Source organism: Miniopterus schreibersii (genome assembly GCF_964146895.1).
Source record: "Miniopterus schreibersii genome assembly, chromosome: 2".
Classification (NCBI taxonomy): Eukaryota; Metazoa; Chordata; class Mammalia; order Chiroptera; family Miniopteridae; genus Miniopterus; species Miniopterus schreibersii.
In genome coordinates, this window is record NC_138102.1 from 126,802,675 (window position 1) to 126,827,812 (window position 25,138).

Here is a 25,138-nt window from a genome sequence, read left to right on the forward strand (position 1 = left end):
AATATGCAGCTATCAGTTGCATTTTTATACACCCATAAGGAACAATCAGGAGGGGAAACAGAAAACAATCCAATTTACAAATGCATAAAAAAATACCTAGAAACAAATTTAAACAAGGAGGTAAAAGACCTATACTCAGAAAATTATAAGATACTGAAGAAATAAATTGAAGAAGATACAAATAAATGAAGCATATACAATAGGAAGAATTAACATCACTAAAATGTCCATACTACCCAAAGCAATCTATAGATTCAATGCAATTCCTATCAAGATATCAATGGGGTATTCACAGAACAAAAAGTCAAAAAATTTATATTGAACCACAAAAGACTCTGAATAGCCACAGCAATCTTGACAAAGAACAACAAAATTGGAGGCATCACACTACCTGATATCAAACTATACTACAAGGCTATGATAATCAAAACACCATGGTACTGGCATAAAAACAGACACATACATCAATGGAAGAGAATAGAGAGCCCAGAAATAACCTATGCCTATATGGCCAATTAATATTTGATCAAGGAGGCAAGAAAATACAGTGGGGTGAAGATTCACTAAGTGATGTTGGGAAAATCGGACAGATACATGAAAACAAATGAAAGTAGACCACCTTCTTATACCATACACAAGAACAAACTAAAACGGATTAAAGACTTACACATAAGACTCAAAACCATAAAACTAGAAGAAAACATCGGCAACAAAACTTCTGACATTTCTCTTAGTAACATTTTTTTCCTGATATATGTCCTTGGACAAGGGAGACAAAAGAAAAAATAGACAAATGGGACTACATCATGCTAAAAAGTGTTTTTTCAGCTATCAAACATTTTATTGAGTGTATTAGGCATTCCCTCCACCGTCATCTTGACTGAAACCCTAAAAAGTGTTTGCACAGCAAAGGGAACCATCAACAAAATGCAAAGACAATCCACTGCCCTGGCAGGTGTGGCTCAGTTGGTTGGAGTGTTGTCCCGTGTGCTGAATGGTCTTGGGTTCAATTCCTGGTCAGGGCACATACCCTGGTTGCAAGTTTCAATTCCCAGTTGAGGCACATTCGGAGGCAACTGATTGATGTTTCTCTCTCACATCGATGTTTCTCTCTCTCTCCCACTTTCCCTTCTTCTCACTCTAAAATCAATAAAAACATATCCCCTGATTATAATTAAAAAAAAAAGTGAACAAAAGAAAATCCACTGAATGGGGGAACATTTTTCACCAAAGCTACATCTGACAAGGGATTAATATCCAAAATTTATACAGAACTCATACAACTCAACACCAACAAAACCAAACAATCCAATTAAAAAATACCAGATGACCCGAATAGATACTTCTCCAAAGAGGACATATATAGATGGCCAATAGACAAATGAAAAAATGCTCAATATCTTTAATCATCAGAAAAATGCATATTAAAACCACAATGAGATATCACCTCACATCTGTCAGAATGTCTATCATCAATAAATCCATAAATGACAAGTGTTGGTGAGGATTTTGAGAAAAGGGAACCCTCATGTATGGTTAGTGAGAAGGCAGATTGCTGCAGCCACTATGGAAAACAGTATGGAGAGTCCTCAAAAAATTAAAGATGAAACTTCATTATGACCCAGAAATTCCACTTCTGGGAATACATCCAAAGAACCCCAAAACACTATTTAGAAAGAATATATGCTCCCCTGTGTTCACTGCAGCATTATTTACAATAGCCAAGATATGGAAGTCACCTAAGTGTCCATCAATGGACAAGTGGGTAAAAGGTGGTGGTACATATATACAATAGAATATTACTCGGCCACAAAAAGAATGAAATTCACCATTTGCAACAGCATGGATGAACCTATTACGCTAAGTGGAATAAGTCAGTTAGAAAAAGACAAATGCCAAATGATTTCACTTACGTGTGGAATCTAAAGAACAAAATAAAAGAACAAAATTCAAACAGACTCATAAGTACAGAGAACAGACTGATGGTTGCCAGAGGGGAGGGCGTTGAGGGACTGGGTGAAAAAGGTGAAGGGATTAAGAAGTACAAATTGGTAGTTACAAATAGTAATGGGGATATAAAGCACAGCATAAGAAATATAGTTAATAATATTGTAGTAACTATATATGGTGCCAGGTGGGTACAGGAAACATTGGGGGAAGACTTTGTAAAGTGTTATTGTCTGACCCCTTCGCTGTACACCTGAAACTAATACAAAATAATATTGAAGGTAAACTGTAATAAAAAAAATAAAGATATTTATTCTAAAAAAAGGAATCTGAATCTGCACTATTGGACTTCCCCTTTTCCATATATGAAGCCCTTTCTGAAGCCATATCACTCTTTTCCATTCTGCAGGAGAAAAGCACTGAAGCAGTGGCCTCAGACATGTCACCACTGTGTGAACTTGGCACATTAACATTTCTGAGCCTGTTTCCTCAGTGAGACTATAGAGCTAATACTAACTGTAATACTAATTCAACAATATTAAAAGGTTTTCTAGGAAGCAAACACTTGTTTAAGGCACAGAGAACACAGCCAACTTCATGGAATTCTAGTCTTTGTAGAGACTTTTAAATTGGAATTCAGGTTGAGTGCGGCTGGTTGGAATGGACAGGACTTGGTTTCAAGATCATGGGTTATCCCCTTAGCTTCATTATGTTTCCTGACAAAGTGTTCTAATAAGATCATATAATTCCTACCTCTCTCACCTTGTACCAACAAAATTAAGCGATGGTGTAGTCATTCTCCTGACTGGAGAAATCCTTAGGGAGGGAGAGGAAGCTGTCAGTGGGACAGTGGGTTATTATCTTGGTGTGGAGTGGTTGCTATAGTTGCTGGTATTGTAGTTGTTGCTTTCTAATCATCTTGCCAGTTTGTGATTAAGGTAATAATGTTATACTATGCTGACGTTCTGCTTCGGAAAAAAATGTAAATAGATATTTTCAACACCTGGACTATTTTTACAAGTAGATAATTATCTCCCCCCACCTGCTGGCTCGGTAGGGCAACAGAGCCAAGGCTGTTTCCTCTCATGGAAAGTTAGAACACAGCTCACTGTGCTGCTTTGATTCTTCCGTAGCAGAAAGGTAAGTCTGCAAAGAGCTGGAAAGTGCGTGTCTCTGGCAAGTAAGAGAAGCAGGGGTTTAAATGCACAATTTCCAAAAGGAAGCTTCACTCATCTCATTATAATTGATTGAAATTGAATGAAATTTTATTTAGTAAAGATGTGTCTGAAATTACTGGATGAGTATGGGGCTAAATATTACATGTATATAAATTCTGAGTAAATTAAACTTTTAAGTACACAAGGGAAGGTTTGATACTTAAACTCATTTATTGTTACTTATTTTTAATAAACAAAACCATATCCCTTTTATTTCTTTTATGTAGGTTCAGAGTTACATATATAGTAACACTTTGAGATTCAAAATTATATTTCTAAAAATATAAAATAAGAAAAAAAGCTCACATTTTAAATGTGTTTTCCCCTGAATTGTGTTATTCTGTATTTTTTATTTTTAAAATATCTTTATGCTGTTATGTATTTTCCAGGGTTATATTCCTACAGTAAGCATTTACAATTTTTATAATGAGAAAAAGATTGCACAAATAAATAAAAGTAATATATATGACTATTTTTATAAGTTACTTTAAGTTAATTTATATGAATATTTTCAAAACAATGTGAACCCTCAAGGTAGGCTTGGAATCACCTGATCTAGTTTCCTAAACTCCAGTCACTTGTACATCAACTTTGTGCTTTTTTTGCCAAAATCTGTGTATGACCTTTATCATATATACATATTTTAAATCTTTTCTTTTTTTTCCCACTTCAAAAGCTTAATTAAAAATGAAATGTTATATCTCAGTCCTACCTGGAAAATGATCATAATTAGCCATGAAGAAAAGGAAAACATAAAATAAATATAATTACATAGTAATATTAAATTCCAGCCAAATACTATTTCTTACTCAAAGGTTCTGATCCTGAGGTTCATTTTTTATTTAAAAGGAAAGATTAGCAGGAGTTTGAGGGGGTTAAAGATAACCTCGCATCATATTGAGAGTTTCTTTTTGTAATAATTAAAAATGCTGCCTGGCCGGTGTGGCTCAGTGGTTGAGCGTTGACCTATGAACCAGGAGCTCGTGGTTCAATTCCCAGGGCACATGCCTGGGTTTGGGGCTCCATCCCCAGTGCAGGGCATGCAGGAGGCAGCCGATCAATGACTCTCATCATTGATGTTTCTCTCTCTTTCTCTCTCTCCCTGCCTTTCTCTAAAATCAATAAAAGCATATTAAAAAAATGCTAAAGTAGAATTAAAAAGGGAATTATATTATGAAAGTGTGAATCTATATTATGTAGTCTTGAAGCCCTGCTACTTACAAACATTTCTATGCTATTCTGTCTCCCATGCTTTGGGAACTATTAGTCTAAACCAACTCAGGCAATGGAGTATTAACGCCTTCTAGAAGATCTCCAGAGTTGAAGAGTTCACAATTTTGTTCATTACAATGACTATGGAGGTTACCATACATCCCAGTTTAATCCCAGTCCAACTTTACACTATTGTCCCAGTCTAAACATTAATCACAATCCCTTTGACACTCCAGTGTGTCCTGATTTGGGACAATTCACTATATAGAAAAATGAGCACCTGCTCTGCACCTGGCTCTGTGGTCATGACTGGAAATACAAAGGTGAGTGAGATAGTTCCCAGCCCCCAAGAACTCAGGAATGGAACAGGGCAAAGAGGGGAAGGGAACCACTTAATGACAATACAAAGTGATGAGAGTCACACACAGGGCTAGCCATATGCTGCTGGGATCACAGGGAAGGAGGACCAGATAAATGAAAGGAGCACCGCAGGTTCGTCAGTGGGAAGGTCAAGGTCTGCTAATCAGTGCTGTAAGAGCCAATGAGTCAGCTCCACAGCGGCAGGCAGAGCTTTCCCTTTTAACAGTGTTTTAATTTGCGTTCCCACGTGGTCAGGGGACTGGTGTGGTAGGGATTAAAGTGGGGAAAACAAATGCAGTTTCTAACTCATATTCTTCATTGGTTCTAAGGCATAAGAAAACCTGCCCTGCCTGGTGAATCTTGTAATATGTAGAAATAGATAAAAATGCTGACTAGCTTTAAAACATAAATCAGATCGTGCTATTTCCTCGCTTAAAGCCAACCCTTCACGGGCTGGTCATTGTTCTCAGAATAAAATCCACACTTTCCCATGGCCCACAGGCTCTGCCCTTCCTCGGCAGCCACACCTCCTGCCATCCTTACTCTAGCTCACTAAGCTTTGGCCACCTTGAAAGGCGCCAAGTTCTTTCCCACTTGAGCGCTTGCCTTTCCCTTGGCTGTTCCCTCTGCCTGGAGAACTCTTCGTCCAGTACTTTGAAAGTCTGGCTTATACAAAGGGAAAGCCCACCTGAGAAGGACACCAGCACAGAGGGAAGCAAGCAAAGCCAGGAGGTCTGGAAAAAAGACTCCTGATGATGCCACAGCGCGCTCAGGCCATCAGCTGCGTGAGAATGGAGACCTCCGCTGCTCCACCCTCGGCTGAGCCCTGGTGTCTGGAACCCGCAGCAAGCTGGGCGCTGGCCTTTTCCCTCCCATTCATTGCTGTTGGGAGTTCCCGTAATAAAGTCCAAGTACTACATCTACACGCTTCTCAAACTGGAGGAAGCACAGCCCTGGTTCTCTGCAGAGATGACCAAAATAGAGTTTATTACGAAATTTGGAATAACTACTTTACTAAGAACCCACACAAACATGGAAGAAAAGATGAGCGGGGGAGGGGAGAAGGGCTCCAGGAAAAACAGGCCAGTCTCTCCCTCAGGTGGGAGCTGAGGGGTGGACCCGCAGCGAGGGCGGCCTCTCCTCTTGACTCCCAGGGGGCTCCAGGCCATCCTCCAAGCTCAGCAGGTATTTTGGATAAGGTGCTTCTGAAAGCCACGGAGATGCTGGATACCCTCCTGATGTGAATCCCGTGCAGAGACTGCTGTGACAGTTTGCACACCTCCATCACCCAGTGGACCAAGTCCTCTCACGCAGGGATCCTCGCACAGTGTGTATTTCTGGCACCGCTCTCACCCACAGCTGTTTGTATCCAGCCTCTGGCTCGTCTCCCACACCTGGAGCTCAGCACCTTCAAGTCCAGCATTTAAAATGCAGGGAGTGTAGCTTGACCTCCCTCAGTCTTTGACAGTGGCCCTGCTTTGGCCGTCCACAATTTAAAAAATTATATTGGCTTGACTCTTGTCCTTTTGAGATGCTGCTTGTTAGTGGACAGCCCACAGTATGAGTTTTAGTAGGGCGCTGAATACCCTCCTGGCCATTCCCTGCCCGCCCTGGCTGTGGCCAGAGGGAGAGGCTGGGGTTTCACCATCAGGCTGACCAGAGTTGAGGGAGTTTTCATTGTTGGTTCTTTCTGGGGCTACACCACCATTGCTGCTGCTGCTGCTGTGGGTGAAGGGGGAGCCCTCAGGGCCATGCTGGAGGGTGGGGTTGGGGGAGGGAGTCCTGGACTCCAGGCTGGCTGGGGGAATGGTCATCCTGGACTCTAGGCTGGCTGGGGGAATGGTCATCCTGGAGACTCTAGGCTGGCTGGGACACTGGCAGGCTCTTTGGTCGTCTGCCCTGATGGCTGAACTCCCTGGGTTGGGAAAGGACTGCAGTTATTGGAGTCAGGGGAGGGGGAGGGGCAGGGCCTTACCCTAACGGTGCGGCACTTCACCTTGGTTTTCGTGGTACTTAGGATCAGGTATGTGCCCATCACTTTGTCGTATTTTCTTCCTGTTACTGACTCCTGGATCCTGTCCTGTAGGAGGCAGGAAACCGCTTCTAAAGATCTACTGTCAGCAAGTACCTGCATGACCTCAGCCGAGTTAGTCACTTATTTCTCCAAATCTCCACTTTATCCTTTGTTAGAGAGTCCGACATCCTGTAGGGATTATATTTGCTCAAAATCCTATGATTGGTGTAGAGTTTCCTCTTTGCTAAATGTTGGTAGTTTTATATGCCCCTCACTGGTCTGAAGCAAAATGAAGTGATTTTAGAATTGAACTCTGAGCTCTAGGTACTACATTTCCCCCCATAGTTAAAGGTGATTTGGCCCCTTCACTCACTATCAGAAATTTGTTGGGGCAACAGTCAGTACATTCAAAACAGGAAGAAGAAGGTCTTCTGGTTGGGTTGTCTGTTTATACTCAATCTCAAGGAAAGTGATTTCCAGATAACGCAGTGAGTGTTAGGATAGGCCTTTGCCACCCAGACTGATTTTCTCCAGAGACCTTCTAGGTCTTAGATGCACAGGTCAGGAGACAGCAGGTTGTTACCCTAGAGATGCCCATAATCAGCTGCCTCCTCCTTCCCCAAGTCCCTTGTGGGAACCAATGTGATAGTGATTTAGTAAAAGCATAGCAGATAACAACCCTTTTTTTAATTCCTGGAAAAAAACAACATACCCTGGAACTTTCATATGAAAAAACTTTTTTTTTTTAAGTTCTAAATATAAAACATACTTCCAGGTTGCATTTAACTTGGTCTTTTGTTGTTGTTGTTGTTAAATATGTCTTTATTGATTTCAGAGAGAGGAAGGGAGAGGGGGAGAGAGAAAGAGAGAAACATCAGTGATTAGAGAGTCATTGATCGGCTGCCTCCTGTGTGCCCCCTAATGGTGATCAAGCCCTCAACCCGGGCATGTGCCCTGACAGGGAATTGAACTGTGATCTCCTGGATCATAGGTTGATGCTCAACCGCTGAGCCACACCCGGCTGGGCTAATTTGGTCTTGATGTATGTATCTCCCTCCCTCTTTTAGAGGCATTTAATCCCTAGGGTCAAGTACCTTCAAACAGCCATGATCTCAAACTGACATAAAACACATGTTTTTTAAGTAAAGGAAAAAGCCTGTTATAAGTCCCTCTCTATTCAACAAGTATAACTTCTTTAGAAAACTACAAAAGATGCCCAAATAGTCCTCTTTTTTAAAAAGTTAATTTTCTATAGCCACAGATCTGCAACAAGTTCATTTTGAACAAAAAAGGGGGGGTGCAGAAGAGGGGCTCTAAGTAGAGAAATTATACAAAGTTGTTTCTTATTTTTGAAGGAGGCAATAAACTTGACACATAGGCAATCACCTTGATGAGCAAACTTGTATAAAGTACCTGCTTTGTGCTAGTCATAATTCTGGGGCTCATGAAGATACAAGAGTACATGAAGTATCATAGTTCCTGATATGGTGTTCATGATATTACCTTCATTATTTGTATATATGTTTGAGGATTATCATAATAGAAAATATTTACTGATATCCAGCTTCCAATATTACATGACTAGAAGAAAAATTTATATTATATAGATAGCATATTATCTATAATATAAAATTATTTATTACAAAAATATGTAATAGTGGTAGATATGGAGCTACCTGTAAGTGGTACGGTAGAAGGAGAAAACATGCTGGCTTAGGAATAAAATGACAATAAAAAGGAGGTTCAATGTGGGACATGGTGAGATGACCATGGATCTTTAAGCATAAACTATCCTGAATGTAGCTGACGATCCCTTCCCAAATCGATACATCTGAATTATAACACCCTCAACTCCACCCACTTTATCAAGAGAATTAGAAATTGCTCCAAGCAGGTCTGGTTTTAAACAATAGGTCATAGCCCGCCGGTGTGGCTCAGTTGGTTGAGAATCATCCCATGCACCAACAGGTCACCAGTTCGATTCCCAGTCAGGGCACATGCCCGGGTTATGGGCTTGATCCCCAGTAGGGGGTGTGCAGGAGGCAGCCAATTGATGTTTCTCTCTCATCAATGTTTCTATCTCTCTTTTCCTCTCTCTCTAAAATCAATAAAAACATATTTAAAAACATGACTAGAAGGTCAATAGGTCATAGAAATAACCTTTTGAGTTCCTGTTGGTCACTGACCAAATAAGTTCCTAATATTAGAGACATTAACTCATAGTGAAGAAGGAAATGAGCACGAAGGGAAAAACAGAGAGAGAGGAAGGGAAAAACAAGACAAAACAAGATGAGAAAAAAGAACCTGCCTTAGGCTGTGATAGCCATGCTCCTATCACTGAGTCAGAGATAGTTAGAGATGGATGAAACTTCCCTGACCCTCGGTCTCTGTGCAGACTTGCCTAACATAGCGTGATCTAGTTGCATGAAAGTTTTCTGACATGAGACTCATTTTCTCCCTGAGATCCAAAGAACTCAGTGGAATGATTCTTTGTGATCTGGTTGTATCCCACTGAGAAGAAAATTAACCTACAAGACTGCAGATGCCAACTGTCACCTTCACCTGTACTAATCAAAAGTGAGCACTTTGGCTCTGAGTTTTTCTAGGGAAGTGACATTCCTATTTATTACTCATCCAATGTTTGCACCTACAGCAAACTGACCCACTGAGAATGAATAATGGCAAGTTGAAATATTTGTAGATTTTCTGAAAAAGCAGGAAAGAAAAAAAAAATCAAGATGAACTATGACTTGCCCTTTGGTAGCCCTCTCCTTAGCGTTATTTAGTAGATAGAATTTATACAGCCTTTGCAGACCCAAATTAATGAACAGTTGGATAAGATGATAAATGGGGTGGTGGTCTCTTTTACATTTTAGAAATAAATTATTTAATTAATAAACCAAAACAATGCTAAATATATTATTAAATATCTGCATAAATATTTTATGCAAATAATGATTGCATAAAACAATACAATGTGTCAATTTATGGAAACAATAAGTAGAACTAAAATACTGGACAACAATTGCAATGATATTTGGATACAGTCATCAGCATTAAAGGTTTATAAGTAGATAAGTTAATGAGAACTTTGGTTATTTTTAAGTAGACATAAAAATAGGTAGAATTAGTATAAAAATAATAAACCAAAAGTAAATAAATAAATTAATTAATGATAACATTTCTCTAAAGGAAAACTTGTCTTTTTTGTTTAAAACACTCAATTTATATAAATTGATGTAAGCCAACTTTTCAGGAACAGATTCACCACATACACTATATTCATATGTCACAAACTACCAGCTGCCAATGGCATGTCTTATATGTAAAGTGCTCCTGCACATGCCACTTTATATAGAAAGTCTTTTTTTTTTTTTTTTTTTTAATATATCTTTGTTGATTTCAGAGAGAGGAAAGGAGAGGGAGAGAGAAAGATAGAAACATCAATGATGAGAAAGTCATTGATCGAGCCAGCAACCCGGGCATGTGCCCTGACTGGGAATTGAACCCCGATCACCTGGATCTTAGGTCGACGCTCAGCCACTGAGCCACACCCGGCCAGGCTATATAGAAAGTCTTAAAGTCACCTCTAGCCAGAAGCTGACTTCATGAAGGTCAGGAAACTTGGAGAAAAACCAAATCTTTGGGGGCTGGAGAAGAGGTTTAAAATGTCACTTTTAATAGCTATCTTACTCAAAATTTATTGTCATGCCCATTTTAATTATAAAATATCACCAATAGAACCATCTTTTGCTTCTGCACAAATCAACTACTCAGTTCCGTAATGATAATAATAATAATAACTCCCATTTATTTAGTGTCTGTCAGGCTCTCAGATAATAATGACCATGTAATATATCATAATGCTTACAATAAGCCCATGATGTTTGTTTTATTATTACACATGAGGAAACTGCGGCAACACAATTAAATTAAGATCAAGATGATTTTTAAAGTAAACTTTTGGGAGGAGATTCTTAAAGGTGGATTTAAAATGTTTTGAGGAATGGTTTTATTTTATGAGGGTATAGTCTCTTAAGTATTAAGAAAAACTTTAAGAAATAAAAGGTTTTTAACAATATACCATAGTTTAAACATTGCATATGGTCATCATTCATCAAAATTACACTAACATCCAGTTTCAGGATGGAAATGTTACAACTGTCACCAAAAAAGAAAATGTTACTAAGTTTCCCCCCCCCATTTATGGTTAATATAGGGGGCTTTCAATTATAAAATGGAATTTAATATTTATATGTCTTAGTTGTTTGAACAACAGAAGCATTCTGAGGACAGTTGTGCTCAAACCTTAGCTACTTATTAAAATGTAGATTTTCAGGCCCCACTCCAGAGATTCTAACTCATGAGGCTGTTGAGGACCTGGAATCTGCATATTTTAAAGTCACCTCCTGGTGATTCTTAAACATTTTAAGACACACTTTGAAGAGCTGTTAAGACTTCTGGTCAAGATGGTGGTGTTGGTAAATGTGATTCTTGAATACTCCCACAACCATATCAAAATTACAATTAAACTACAGAACAACCATCATTCAGAACTGCCTGAAACTGAGCTGAATGGAAATCCTACAACTAAGGATTTAAAGAAGAAGCCACATTGAGATGGTAGGAGGGGCAGAGATGTAGAGCAGGCTGGTCCCACACCCACGTGTGGTGGTTTAAAATCGGTAGGGATATCTCTACTGTGGAGGTACCCCCTGAGGAGTGAGGGGTCCCAGAACCACACCAGGCCCCCCAGGCCAGGGTTCCAGAGCCCTGAAGAGAAGTCCCTATAACTTCTGGCCGTGAAAACCAGTGGGGATTGTGGCTGAATGAGAGGAGGACTGCTGACGTCCCAGGCAGTTCCTCTTAAAGGGTTTGTACACAGACTTGCTCTGACTCGCTCCTTCTGTGCTCCAGTGCTGGGGCAGCATTTTGAAAGAAACTAAGAACTTACAGGGAGGAAATGAATTGTCCAGCATCAGGGCAAAGGCTGGGGGGAGGGGTCCAGCTTCCTGCCAGACAAAAGTGCTGACAGAGGCGATTGTTCCTTTTCTGAGACCCCCTCCACCCCAGGAGCTGGCAGGTGGGTACCATATCTGAGTCTCCATCAGCCTGGCTCACAATGTTCACCTTCCCTGGTGATTATCGGAGACCTTGTCCCACCCAACTGGTGGGCCCTCACAAGACATTTTTAGTGGCTTTTCCACACAAATGGGCTCTCTTGTCTCATGCTTCGGACTTTACTAAAATCTCTCAAACAAGCAGCATCTGGCCTCCATGTGCCTGTACCTCTGGCTAAGTGACCCCTGGTCCAGCACTAGCAGCATCTGGCCTTGGTTTGCAGCTTGGCCACTCCTAGGCACCTCCAAGCCCAGCACAAGTAGCAGCCATCTGCAGATTGCTTTGTAGTTCATGCGGAGTGGCCCTGAGTAGGGCACAGGGAGTGGATGATCTTTCATCTCCTGGGAGGCCCCAGAGCCAGCACACCCAATGGACAGCTTCAAACCATACCATATTATAGCCCTCCCACCTCCATGAGTGATGCACTCAAGGGACGGACTCCATGAGCACCAAAGCCCCACTGAAGCAAGTCTTGCTCTGTAAGGTTGACTCCTGGACAACAGCTTCTCTGCTGTGGTCACAGCTGATCCTTGAAGCTGATCAGCCTGGGGGTCAATCCTTTCTAGTGACACCAACAACAATCAAGGTTCAACTACAACAGCTGACACCACGGGCACACACTGGAGTCGCCAGCGGTTAGTTACCTACAAGGGAGCTTCCATAAGACTGTCAGCTGATTTCTTAGCAGAAACTTTGCAGGCCAGAAAGGATTGGCAAGAAATATTCAAATTGATGAAAAGCAAGGACCTACAACCAAGATTGCTCTACCCAGCAAAGCTGTCATTTGGAATCGAAGGACATATAAAGAAAATGCTAAAGGAGTTCATCACCACAAAACCAGTATTACATGAAATGTTAAAGGGTCTTTTTTAAGAAGAAGAAAAAATGTATAAAACATGAACAATAAAATGGCAATAAATACATATCTATCAACAATTGAATCTAAAAAAAATAAAATAAATGAACAAACAGAACACAAACATACTCATATATACACAGAACATTTTGATGGTTGCCAGATGGGAGGGGAGTTCAGGGAGTGGGTGAAAAAGGTGAAGGGACTAAGAAGTACAAATTGGTTGTTACAGAATAGTCATGTAAATAATAGTAAAGTATAGCATAGGGAATATAGTCAATAATACTGTAATACTATGTATGGTGTGAGACGGGTGCAAGATTTATCAGATGATCATTTAGTAAGTTATGCAATGTCTAATCACTGGGGTATACACCTGAAACTAATATAATGATGTATGTCAACTATAATTGAAAAATAAAAAATGATTAAAAAAGAAAAGAAAAACTATTTAACCACTAAAGAAAAAATGGGCAGGAAGAATTGTGTGGTCATTCCATCTTTGTATTCAAAACAATCCCTGACAATTTCAGGCCATAAACAGAAACACATTTTGTCAGCTACTCAACTTCCTCTTTATCAAAGTTTCAGGTCTGCTGACTGGCAGAGAGCAGATTACAAATTTACACTTTTGAATTAATTTCTGGAAATGATCATGAGCAAAATATTTGTCTTTTTATAGCAAGTTCATTCATGAAGGCCCAACAATATGCATATACAGTGAAAATAAATTATTAGGAAAAGACCCAAAAAAGAAAGGAAGTGCTTCATGATAGGGAAGGTGCTGGGAGGCAGTACTCACAGAGATCGGAGGCTAAGCAACTGCTGGAAAGTGTCAACCTTAATTTCATAGATTTCATTATGTCGCAGGTCTCTGAAATGACAGAGTTCCAAAGATTGATTTCAAAGTCACTGGTTTCAAAGATTAGTCTTCAGAGAACTTGTACAGAGGAATTACCTGCCCTCAATCAAAGAAACACATGAAATGTGACTATCAAGTGACATTTTAAAAAAGTTTGTTTTCTTTAAAAAAGAACATTATAAATTATACACTTAAACAAGTATTGTTTGTCTCTCCTTCAAAGCAGCTAGTTCCTTTGGGTGAACATAAAACTATATTCCAAATGCCATCCTCATTCAAACACTTTGAGGATACCTATCCTGGCTCTGCCTTCTGAGCCTTTCTTGTATTTGAGGGTCTTCAGAGTTTAAAATCTACCTTTCCAAGATCAATTATTTTTTCTTCCTGAATTGCCCAAAAGCATTCAGAGAAAAATTAAGTGGGAAAGGATAGATGGCTAATACTGTTTTGATCAAAACCAAAGTATGGCCCTGGCCAGGTAGCTCAGTTGGTTAGTGTCGTCCTGATATGCCAAGGTTGTGGGTTCGATCCCTGGTCAGGGCACATACAAGAAGCAACCAATGAATGCATAAATAAGTGAAACAACAAATCAATCTCTCTCTCTTTCTCTCCTCTTCTTCCCGCTCTCTCTAAAATCGATCAATCAAAGATAAAAACAAAAAACACCAAAGTATTACTATAAAGCAATAAGGCTGTTTTATGGAGGTGGCAATTTTAAGAAAGGAATTCTAAAATGTTTCATGTGTAAGTAGCATTTTTGGCACCTCAAATATGACAAATATGGCACCGCCTCTAAAGATGACTATTGTGAAACAAACATCCCAACAAACTCAAGTCCCCCATATTAAAAAACACCACTTATTGGATATGTAAGTTTAGCAAAATTCAAAAGCTCAAAGTTACTTCATTATTACACCAAGGTCAGGGAAAAAAAGAAAAGTAAAAGAATAGGTGGTTTAGTTATCGTACAATGCATGGTAAATAGTATTATCAATATTTCCCAGCTTCGCAGCCACTCTACGCAGTCATATGCGTGTGTGTAAGAAGGGAACACATCAAATGTCTCCCCTGTGAACTGCAGGGTAATGAAATCAGTGACCCCTGGAAATGTGAGTTTAGGATCTTATTTTTTGCTAGGTGACTTAGAGACTCTATAGACGTACATTTTCTGAAGCTTTTGGCAGACTGAAAAACTGGGTAAATCTTCCAGCAGGTTGTAAGATAGGTCTCTGAAAAACAGAAGGCACAAAAGGGAAAATCTGTTATGTATTAATCGTAAGGAAACATGCTCTGCTTCCCTTTCCCCTCCAAGATGATAGATCTGCCAAAGGCCGACACTGAACATTTCTCCAGCCTGACACGGAGCAGGTAGTCACCAGTATTATTGGATTAAGCAGAAGATTCAAATGTTTACGAAAATGTAACTGTTATACTTCTTTAATTGATTTAAATAATTTACCTAATAAATTTATTTATATTTTGTTAGTGATGATCTACAATGGTCTAGCTATTATCTTACTGAAATGAGTACAAATCAAATGAAATAATTGTGCCTTTATTTCTAAGAGCTGCTATATTTCTACAGCTAAAAGAATCACTGTTGGTTCTTTTCTAATTAACTAAAACAAAACCCCAACAACAATTCAAAACATAGCATTAACTTTGAAATCAATCACTATGGGAAGGGCAGGGGGTGGAAATCTAAGAAAGTCTTCAGCCAAAACTCAACAAATTACAGAATAACAAAACCATCTGGATATACTTAGAGTAAAATATAACTAATCTAAAACAAGCCATGGTAATTTGCAGAAAGCTTAAAAAAGAAAGCTGGTAGATAAAGTAACATAGATATATATGTAAAAGAATCTTGTCTCATATTTTAGAAGTTATCAGCTAATCAACACGTTTTCATGCCTGATTTTAATTCTTAAAACCAGATCACTGCTATGCAACTAAAAGAATCAATACTGTTTTCTAAGAGGCTTTTATGTTATTTTATTCTTTAATTGATCATTTTATCCTACATTTATTGAATAAATGGAATTTTTATAGAAATATAATTCATTTACTACACATAAATAGTTCAGGCAAAGCTGTTTGCAAACAAAAATTTGTAGTTTATATTAGAGGTTTCAAAGACCAAACCAAATAAAAAACAAAATAACAAAACCGTATCTCCCACCTACATATAAATATACCTGATTAACAATATGGTATGCAATTTTGAAAAGTGAGTGAAATAAAATGGACACACATCTTATCAAAGCTGATAATAATCTGGTTCACTCATCACAGATTTCAAGGGGACAAATCCTTCCTATGTACCTCTTAGTAGAGGGTATGTAAAACCTTCTACATAGAGACACAGTATCACCTCCTACCTAACTTCCACCTAATGATTTTCATGGTTAACATTGATCAAGCACTTCTTATATATAGATACCATGTTTACAGCTTTATCTGAACTATTTCATTAATTCCTTGTGGTCACTCTATGAGGGAGACACTGTGATTATCCCCATTCAATGTGAAGTGACTTGCCTAAGATCACCAGCTAGTAATTGGGGACAACCACACACAGCCAAGTAATTCCCACGGAGGTGAAGTAACCTGGGGGCGAAACCACTCATGTACAGTGAAATTTCCTCACGTAACAAGGTCCCAGTGGATGATTCGGCCTAAGAGGGGAGCTCTCAGACCTCTACTTCCAGAACCTAACGTAGACTGTAGTAGAGGCCAGACCGTGAGTTCTAGTCTCAACTTCAACTCATTCTACTTGGTGACACACTGGCCAAAGCACTGACACCTTTCTCAGTTCTCTCCTTAAATGAGAAGACACCTGCTTTGCTGATCTTGCAGAGTTGTTGTGAAGGACACATCAATATTGTAGGTTTGAAGTGCTTTGAAAATGGCAAGATACTGCCATTCATGTATTTGTGTTTTCTCAGGCCTTGCTAGTTTCAACTTGAGGAAAGAGCAATGGTGCAAAGGAAGCGAGAACCAAGATGATGAATTAACGCTGCCTGAGAGTTTACAGTGCTATTTGACATGTAGTAACTCATTTAATCCTCATGATGATCCTCATGGAAATAATTACACTGCTGTTTTATAGATTGGGAAACAGAACCGAGAAGGAATTAATAACTTGCTCAAGATACTGTACTGGTATATAGAGAGACTGGACTTGAACCAGAAAAACACACCCCAGAGCCTCTGTCAGTAACCAATTTGTCAGTCAGCCACCATTTATGCAGTTCTAGACCTGGGTGGCTTGCCATTTACTGTGTGGCATAGTGGAGACAGATGCAATTTAAATACTGGCTCCCTACTTATTAATTACAGGATGTGAAATCCTAGTCATATTATTGAGCCAGTTTCCTCAAGAAATAGGATAATTATACCTATTCTGGGCGTGGTAGGCACAATTCTAAGATGGTCCCAAGATTTCCACCACCTGCTGTACATACACAAAAGTACATACACTTTTGCCTAGTCATTCAATCAAACTGCTTGTATTTAAAATTTGGACTCTGCTGCTTTCTTGCAGTGTGACTTTGACAAATGCACTTAACGTCCCTAATTCTCAGGTTTCTCATCTGACCTGCACCTCCTGGGGCAATGTGGGGTGAAGAAGCGGAGACTAGCTCTGCCCCTTTCCTTCAAACACAAATGCCTGACTCCAAGGCCATCACTAGGGGTTACTGCAAGCCCATGTCACTGAGCAACTGAGGTCCGAGGCGCCGTAGCCGGCTGGAAAGGGGAAGGCAGAGCCACCACGGCTGACGGTCCCATTCTTCCACTTAACATCTGTAGTGCTGCTCGTAGTTCTGCTGATAGGTAAAGCCTAGTGGGATCACAGGCATTCACCGGCAGCCGCAGATGGCTACTATGAGAGAGCAGGGCCATGGCAAAAGACGGGGCCCTTTCATTAAGTCCCAACAATGTTGAGGGGATGACAATAGGCTGGAGTGGGAGTTGAGGGAGAGGGCTGAAAATGGAAGGTCAAAACAAAGCTCTTCAGCTTCCTCTAAACTACTCTTTATACAACCTAAGAGGCAGAGAAAAAAAGCTCCAAGCCAACAGAAATAACATATGCAAACAGTTTAACCATCAGATGAAACATCAGAACATGGCATCCACAACTACACCGGAAGGATGTTTGGTTGCCTTTATCAAGGTTTGAGTGCATTCGATAGCTTAATTTTTTATTTTGGCATCCATGTGGGTTTTTAATCTATTTTTTTTCCCTGCTCTGCAAAGCCTTTAGAGGGGGAAATGAATTTATTTGGGCTTGTTCATATCCATTTCTGGAAGGAAATGTGCTCCAGTTGGAACTCTAAGGGGAGGCCGTTTGGGGTGCGGAGACGAAGGGTGCGCTGCCGTCATTAGCAGGCTCCTAGCAGAGGCCTGCTTCCCTGGCCCAAAGCGGAAAGGAGGCCTGACCTTCTGGAGACCTGTGAGGAAAGAACTTTCTCCCCTTTTAAAGGATCACTGAAATAATGTCTGCCACTTCACCCCTAAATGGAAGCTGCCTGTTTATACAACATTATTGCCTTACTGATACGCACAGCATTTGGAGATTAGGTAACTGATCACACACAGTTCGAGGAAGAGATGAGATCTGTGCTCCAGTTAAAGTCCTGTTGAAACACAAACCAAACATAATTCTTTTATTCAGGCTTCACACAGTGACACTGATTCACTGACATTCAGACTGATCAGGCTTTAAAAGCAGCGTCTGTTCTGGTCAAAGTCGAGGGCCTTCTTAAGCACTTACAGACTCTCCAGGCTCGCAGTTCCAGTTAAATCAGGAAACTCAGTGATCTGTGAGGCACCATTCAAAGTCCTAGAAAGAAGGGTACATGAGTATTATTGGGAGAAGATTCTAGAAAGGGGTAATTTTTATTCCCATTTTCAAAGCACCCAACTTATAATACCCGTTTGGTTTTACAGAATCCCTACAAGTGGAAAGTGATATGTAAGAGAAAAACTCACAGTGTTCTCAGTTCAGGTAGATGTTGAAAAGCGGATCTTCCAACAAGCTGGATAGGGTTGTCATAGAAATGTCTGAAAAAAATCCAAACACCAATGTCTTAGTATAAAACTTGAATGGCAAATGAATTCTTGTTCAAACTTTCAACGAGTACATTAAATGTATTAATGTAATTTTGATTATACCACATTACATAACATTCCTGATTATGTGGTTTCAGGCAAACCTCAAAAGTGTTTTATCTCATATTACTAGACTTTTGGTAAGAAATCTATACTATATAAAGTTGGAAATTTCTGACAGTAAGGCAGATATGAGTGATAGTTACTGAGGAGAAAGGCATGTGAACTGATTGTCAACATTACTTAAAAATCTTCCTCTGCCTCCAACATCTGTGCACTATCCATTGAATGGCAAGAAGGTAATTCAAGGTGCTGGCAAGCATATCATTAATTAAAGAAAGGTGAAGCTCTACGTAGCTACATGAAAACTGTATCCTCTGATCACATCTTATCATAACACACAAAAGGAACTCAAATTATTTGAGAGAAAAATGAGCTATTCTGGATTTTTTTATAATGTCAGAATTTTTTGGAATTAATTATTGTTCTAAAAGGTGAGACATTATTAGAACTTAAAATATTTTGTTGTACGGATGTTTTCAATGTAATGGTATTTGCACTGCCTGGTGAATGGGGTCCTAGAAATAGTTCTGAGAGGAGACATCTTTCCAGTTCAATGAAATTCAAAAAATACGTATTGGTGTCTACTATGCTCAAAGTATGAGGGTAGATACTGCAAGGCTTGAGAGGCTGATCCATTAAGGAGGCTGTCGTTGGGCAGCTACCAAGCATCTGGCATTATGCTACATGCTGGGAGTTTGAAGAATAATAACATGTCCTTGCCCTAAAGAAACTTGGAATAAATTGGGATAAAACAAATAAATAAGATTATTTCACTTTCTAGCTGACAAAGCGTTTTCAACTGATCTACCCAACAACTTAATAAGACCATAGTGTAGACACTTATTAATAGGATTTTCCTTATTTCTGGAGGAAGAAACTGAAAGTCAGATACTTTGGCAAGTTCATGACTTCCCAGAGCTTCAATTTTCTAATTTGTTAAACTGAGAAAATACCACTTAGTTGTAGGGTTTGTGTGTGCAGTGACAGAGCTAATGCAGGCATAACACCCTGCACAGTGCCTGGAATAGAGTTGTCACCTAACAAATCTAAGGCCCCTTCTGTACTTCTACCTTCTGACCTCTTTTTTCCCCTTGGATTTAATAATCTGTAAGAGAAAGAGCTAGAGCTGAAATATAGCTTTTAGGGTTAAAAAAATGGAATTTTCCTCATAATATTACATTGTCCTTTATCTACACTATATGCTTATATGTTCATATGTATGTACGCCGGGCAGATATGACATACACACTTGTATACATAAGGCAGAAGTATCACAAATACAAATAAGGAGCTATAGGGATCTCAGAAGGGAGTTCCCTCATTAGGAAAAACTTCATTGAAATGTCATTTGAAATGGACCCTGGAAAACAAAATTTCAATATGCATAGTGAGGGGACAGAACCATAGGAGCAAAGGAAATAAGGAAAGATTCATTCTGTGAATTTAGCTTAGTTTGTCTGGGTCATGTGTAGGGTATTTGAGTAGAGCTTTGGGGAGCTGGCCAGGAGGATTGGTTTGGGCCACATGGAAGGCTGTGAAAGTCAGGGTAAGGAGTGTGCACTTAATGTAAATAGACAATCCTGAGTCTCTGTAAGTTTCACAGCAAGAGGGTGACAATATGGATGCTGTGTTTTAAGAGAGATGACCCTGCCAGTGGTGGAGGCAAGGAGATGAGCCTTAGACTGATAAAGATCTAGAGGTAATGGCTGGCAGAGAGGTTGATGGCAGCTGGGATGAGAGGTTAGGCATAGGATGGGGACCAGAGAGGTAGAAATGAGGCCTGGGTAGCCTTTGCCTTTACAGAAAGTGGGAATCGGGGAGGGGGCATGGATGGGGGTGGCAATGACAAGAGACGGAAACAAAGGCAGAAGCAAGAAAAGGAGACTTTCAGGAAATTTAGTCAACATCAAATATTGGATAGGAGCACTAATAATTTGGGGGGCTGTTAGTGCTCCTTAAGCGGTATTAGCATGTCAAAAGAGTGATTAAAAAAACCCCAGTCCTGCAGCTGCTGGGAAAAAGCAGCAAAGGCAATGCAACTTGCCAACCTCTTACTACGTAAATATTCTCTAATGAGGACTAATGTTTACTGGCAATAAACTTTAAAACCCTTAGTTTTCCAACATACTGTCAGAACATTTCAGGAATGATGAATGGTATTATTATTATTTTTTTTAGTTGTCAGGTCTAACTGGGACTCCAGGTCATTTGTGACAAATGCTACACAGTCCCAGAAAGCCTCTCAGTCAAGTTGGCACAGGATGGATATCTGCCAAGAAGTGCCCCTAGAGTCATGTTCAACAGCTGTCCTATTCTGTTCCTCCAAATTCAAGACCTCTCACCCATGACCTCAGTCCAATCCTATGTCCCAAACCTGCCAGGTGTCTTTTAACTAAGAGCCAGCCTAATACTAACATATTTTCACCTTCCTATATATCTACATATGATCAATCTTACGTCTGTGCTAAATGTGAAACATAGAATTAATTATACATTATAGTTGTAAGTCGGTTTTGTGCTTTCACGGTACCTAAATCCTCACATACACCTTTCTAGAACATATACTTATTTCTGGAATTACAACGTAGCTTGTAATCGTATAAGTGCGACTCAGTGCGTGGGCTTGACAATGAATGGATATACAGACAGCATTAAACAGTATTCCCATTCCCCGCCACCAACTCAGGCCGGAGTCTATTGTAAAGGACTCCTATTTGTATGTAATAATTTATATTTCTAGTATACTTGGATTCATGTTTTGAATGACTAGGTGACCCTGACATTGATACTTTAAAAAATCAGTTTTATTCCTTAGAAAATAGAGAGAAGCAAAGCATTTCCTAAGATCACTGTGAAGTGAGACAAGGCATCTGAAGATACGGAGCACAATGCAGTGCGTATCGAAGGCCCTAGAGAAAAAAGAATCTTTTCTATTATTTCAGCATTCAGCTAAAACCTGGCAAAACATCTCTCTCAATACCACTCTGTATAGTCTTACACTGACTGAGAAAGACCTTGGGCATGTATAGAACATTCATTGTGTTATATTTAAAGGAGCAACACATGCTCTATTTCAGGATGGAAAAATCAAAAAGAACTACAACCACTTACATTGTAATAAGAGAAGGGTTGCCTACGAATGCCTTCTCAGGTATCGACTTGATATTGTTGCTGTGAAATCCTCTAGAAAGAGAACAAGAAACGATTTATAGAAAATCATGTGCGGGGTAAAATTATTTAACAGTCCTCCGCCCTCCCCCCGTGGCAATAACCAGCACCTTGAGTAACTGGAGGCTCAGGTGAAATTCCTCTAAGCATTTTGAAACTTATGTGCCCTCCCTCCCTTACTCTCTAGAAGGAAAAGAAATCACAGGCTGTCATCTTGAAAGAGAAATAAAGAACCTGAAAATAATAATTGTGTTTTATGGAAACTTACAATCTAATGTTATATAAAGAAAATTCATCTGTTACTATCTGATAGAGCACCATTGTGACAACTTGAGACAGAGGGAACCATCTTCGGTTATGATCACCTTCCCGCCCCCATTTGAATTAGGAGAAGAGAAAATTGACTTCAGCTGCAGTAAAGTATCGATTTAAGTAATCTCCTTCTGAGGACAAAATTTCCTGAGCTGAAGGAAGGTGCTCAGTGAGTCTGTAATACATTGACTCTCCTCTGTCAGTGCTGTCGTCTGAATGGCAGAGGGGCACAGTCAAAGACCTGTGGGTCCTGTGTGGGCCTGTGGCTGGGTGAGAGGAGGCCACAGACAACGGTGACTTCCCAGTTAGCCGCAAGCCGGCTTTTCTGAGGCAGAACCTCCTAAATTTTTTTTTTTTTTTTAATACACAAGCCCCGCTGTCTACCTCCTTTTGCTGTGTGTCTCATTTCTCTCTGCCAGGAAAATAGGCTCTATGCTTATTTTCCTTTCCAAGTGTTAGAACATTGCTTACATAGGTTATTTTTAGATAAAATGAGAAACTAACTATAGTATGCGAAAGAAAATATATGCAACCTAATAGCTGAAGGTTAGCTCTATTTTAGTAAAATTGTGGGTTCTTTAAATTAAATAAGATTGTTAAGTATTTAAAGAATGCGAATTAATGCATGTGAAAGCATCTAGCACTGTACTGGTACACCCATTTTATTCTATAAGTCTATGCAGCCTAGAAATGTTCTTCAAAATGCTCAGCAAATAACTGAATTACATTACAGTTCTGTACAAATCTATAAAGTATATAAATATTGGGAAAATACGTGTTAGGAAAGAAGTATGTCTTAGAGAAATATGCATATTTTTTCTAATATTCATATAGTAGAGAAATCCATTATAAATTTAAAAAGATGATCTGATGTTGGCTGGTGATAGAATCAACTAAAGTATATTTCAAGTGTACTTAACTGTCACTTATATGAATTGAAATTTTTTTTCTAATAAGTCACATTATTTTAAAATAAATTCACCAAGAATAGATTCTCCCATTAAACTTGTCCTAAATACTTACAGTTCTTTAAGGTTGGAGAGTGTCCTGATTGCAGTGGGGAATTCATCAAGGTTATTATAATTTAAATCTCTGAAAGTAAGTAAACAGTATTTTCAGTTTTTCATTTACAGATTCATATACATTTACCAGGAAAGTTAGCATGCTATGTAAATGGGCCAGTATCACTGATGAAAATTCTCATTCCTTCTTTTTATGGAGAGACTTGCTCGGCTTGCTGACCACCACCATTCCGCAAGTATCTGCGTTAAAATGGTCATTAGATCGATCATGAGAAATTTCAAAGAGTCAAGGCTCAATGGCACAGGGGCATTTCAAAAAAGGGAGGGGACATGGAGCAGTGCTGATGTCCAAGTAGGAGGGATACCTGGCCAGTGCTGGCAGCTTGCTAATGTGGCTCTTCCCCTGAGCCTAGCTCACTAAGCTGCCAGACTGTGTGCACTGCTCTGGGCACCTGAGTGAGTCACATGCCCTTTCTTGGTCCCACCGTCATTCTCTTTTCCCCCCATGCTTTTTAGAGTATGCCCTAAGGGGACATCTTGGAGACCTGCCTTGTCCCTGACTCCTGTGGAGTGCCTGTATCCCTCGCAGTCTGAGGTCCAGGATGACAACCTGCTCCTAGAGAGGTTTATATGCGCAAGGTACTCTCAGGAAGGACATTAGGCCTAGGATTTTCTCAGGGACACAAATAGTGATTCAGATCAGAAGTATGATGTGTGTTTTTTTGTTGGTCTGTGAGGCAAAGCTCTGTATTATTTTTCAGGTAAAGAGATGGAACAGCCAAACAATCTCAAATCATTAATTTCTCTATTTGTTATGACACAAATGGCTTTTCAATTCCATTGCTCACAAGAGCTTTATAGATTTACTCCACCTTCTAGCTACATCTCCGTATGAAAAAGTAATTGCCTCCTGGTCTCTGGGAATGGCAGATTTCCCAGATGACATAGAAAAACCTTTTGGTCAGGCAATCAGATGTGGTTAGATCTTCCTCTGTGAAGAACTGCTATTTAATTTTAAGAGAGAGATAATTTAACTGAGTTAAACATGAATCAAGATTCCTACTTGTATGACACAAACCATCCTTAAGCTATACTGCAGGCAGGAAACTTGTGTCTTTTGTGGACATAAATTTTCTTCCTGTTTGTAAATCCCTCCAGATGCTCTGTTTTGATTAAAAAAGGATTGGGCCCTTATAAATTACTTGGATTTCCAGTGAGGGAAAGGAAAATGTTGGGAGTAACCAACTGATCCTCCTTAGCCCAGGGCAAGGTGAGGGGAGAAGGGGACAATGAGACTCACAGGAGTTTCTCCTGAAATGTTTTATTCTGTAGAATTTATAAGCAATCCTGGGTCCTCACCTCATACATGGGGGGGGGGGGGGAGAAGAAAGGCTATTTCTGAAAATACCCATCAAAGCCCATCTTGTTTTTGTTCCTGTTGAGTTGAAAAGGACCGAAGGTGCTTTCCATTGCTGAGTCCCCCGCCCAGCCCTGTGTAGATAAGGGAGAAGTTCTACTTTTTCCTAGCAGCTGATGGAAACTGCTTGCCTATGCCATTAAGCTGACATCAAAGTCCTGCCTGGGCAAGTTCATCTTGGCATCTCCTTATGAGGATGACTCTTCCCTTCTGGGAGGAAACAGAGTGACTTAAGTAACCCTGGAAGGAGAGCTGTTAGTGCTGATTGCCTCAAGAAGACCACCAACAACAGATGGTCTGGAAGGAAATGAGAGGATCCAGACCTGGTTAGAAATTAAATGGATCATGTGCAAATCGTTAAGCTCTGTATGTAAATGAAGAATGGGCTCCAAGGCCACAGGAGAGGTGGTCTTTGGTCTTTTCCTTCTGCAGTCCCGGTGGGAGCCAGCATT

The 25,138-nt window shown here is 39.8% G+C and overlaps 1 protein-coding gene across 2 annotated transcripts in view; it reads right to left on the reverse strand.

The window, feature by feature from the left end:
* Positions 1–25,138, reverse strand: part of LGR5 (leucine rich repeat containing G protein-coupled receptor 5) — a 135,358-nt gene that overhangs the window by 12,792 nt on the left and 97,428 nt on the right. For both annotated transcript variants that reach the window (XM_081130395.1, XM_081130394.1), the window contains 7 exons: positions 23,271–23,339; positions 21,879–21,950; positions 18,585–18,656; positions 18,367–18,435; positions 18,158–18,229; positions 14,753–14,818; positions 13,530–13,601 (listed from right to left, as the gene is read on the reverse strand). In XM_081130395.1, the coding sequence (XP_080986521.1) occupies positions 13,530–13,601; positions 14,753–14,818; positions 18,158–18,229; positions 18,367–18,435; positions 18,585–18,656; positions 21,879–21,950; positions 23,271–23,339 (492 nt within the window). The remainder of the gene's footprint in view (positions 1–13,529; positions 13,602–14,752; positions 14,819–18,157; positions 18,230–18,366; positions 18,436–18,584; positions 18,657–21,878; positions 21,951–23,270; positions 23,340–25,138) is intronic.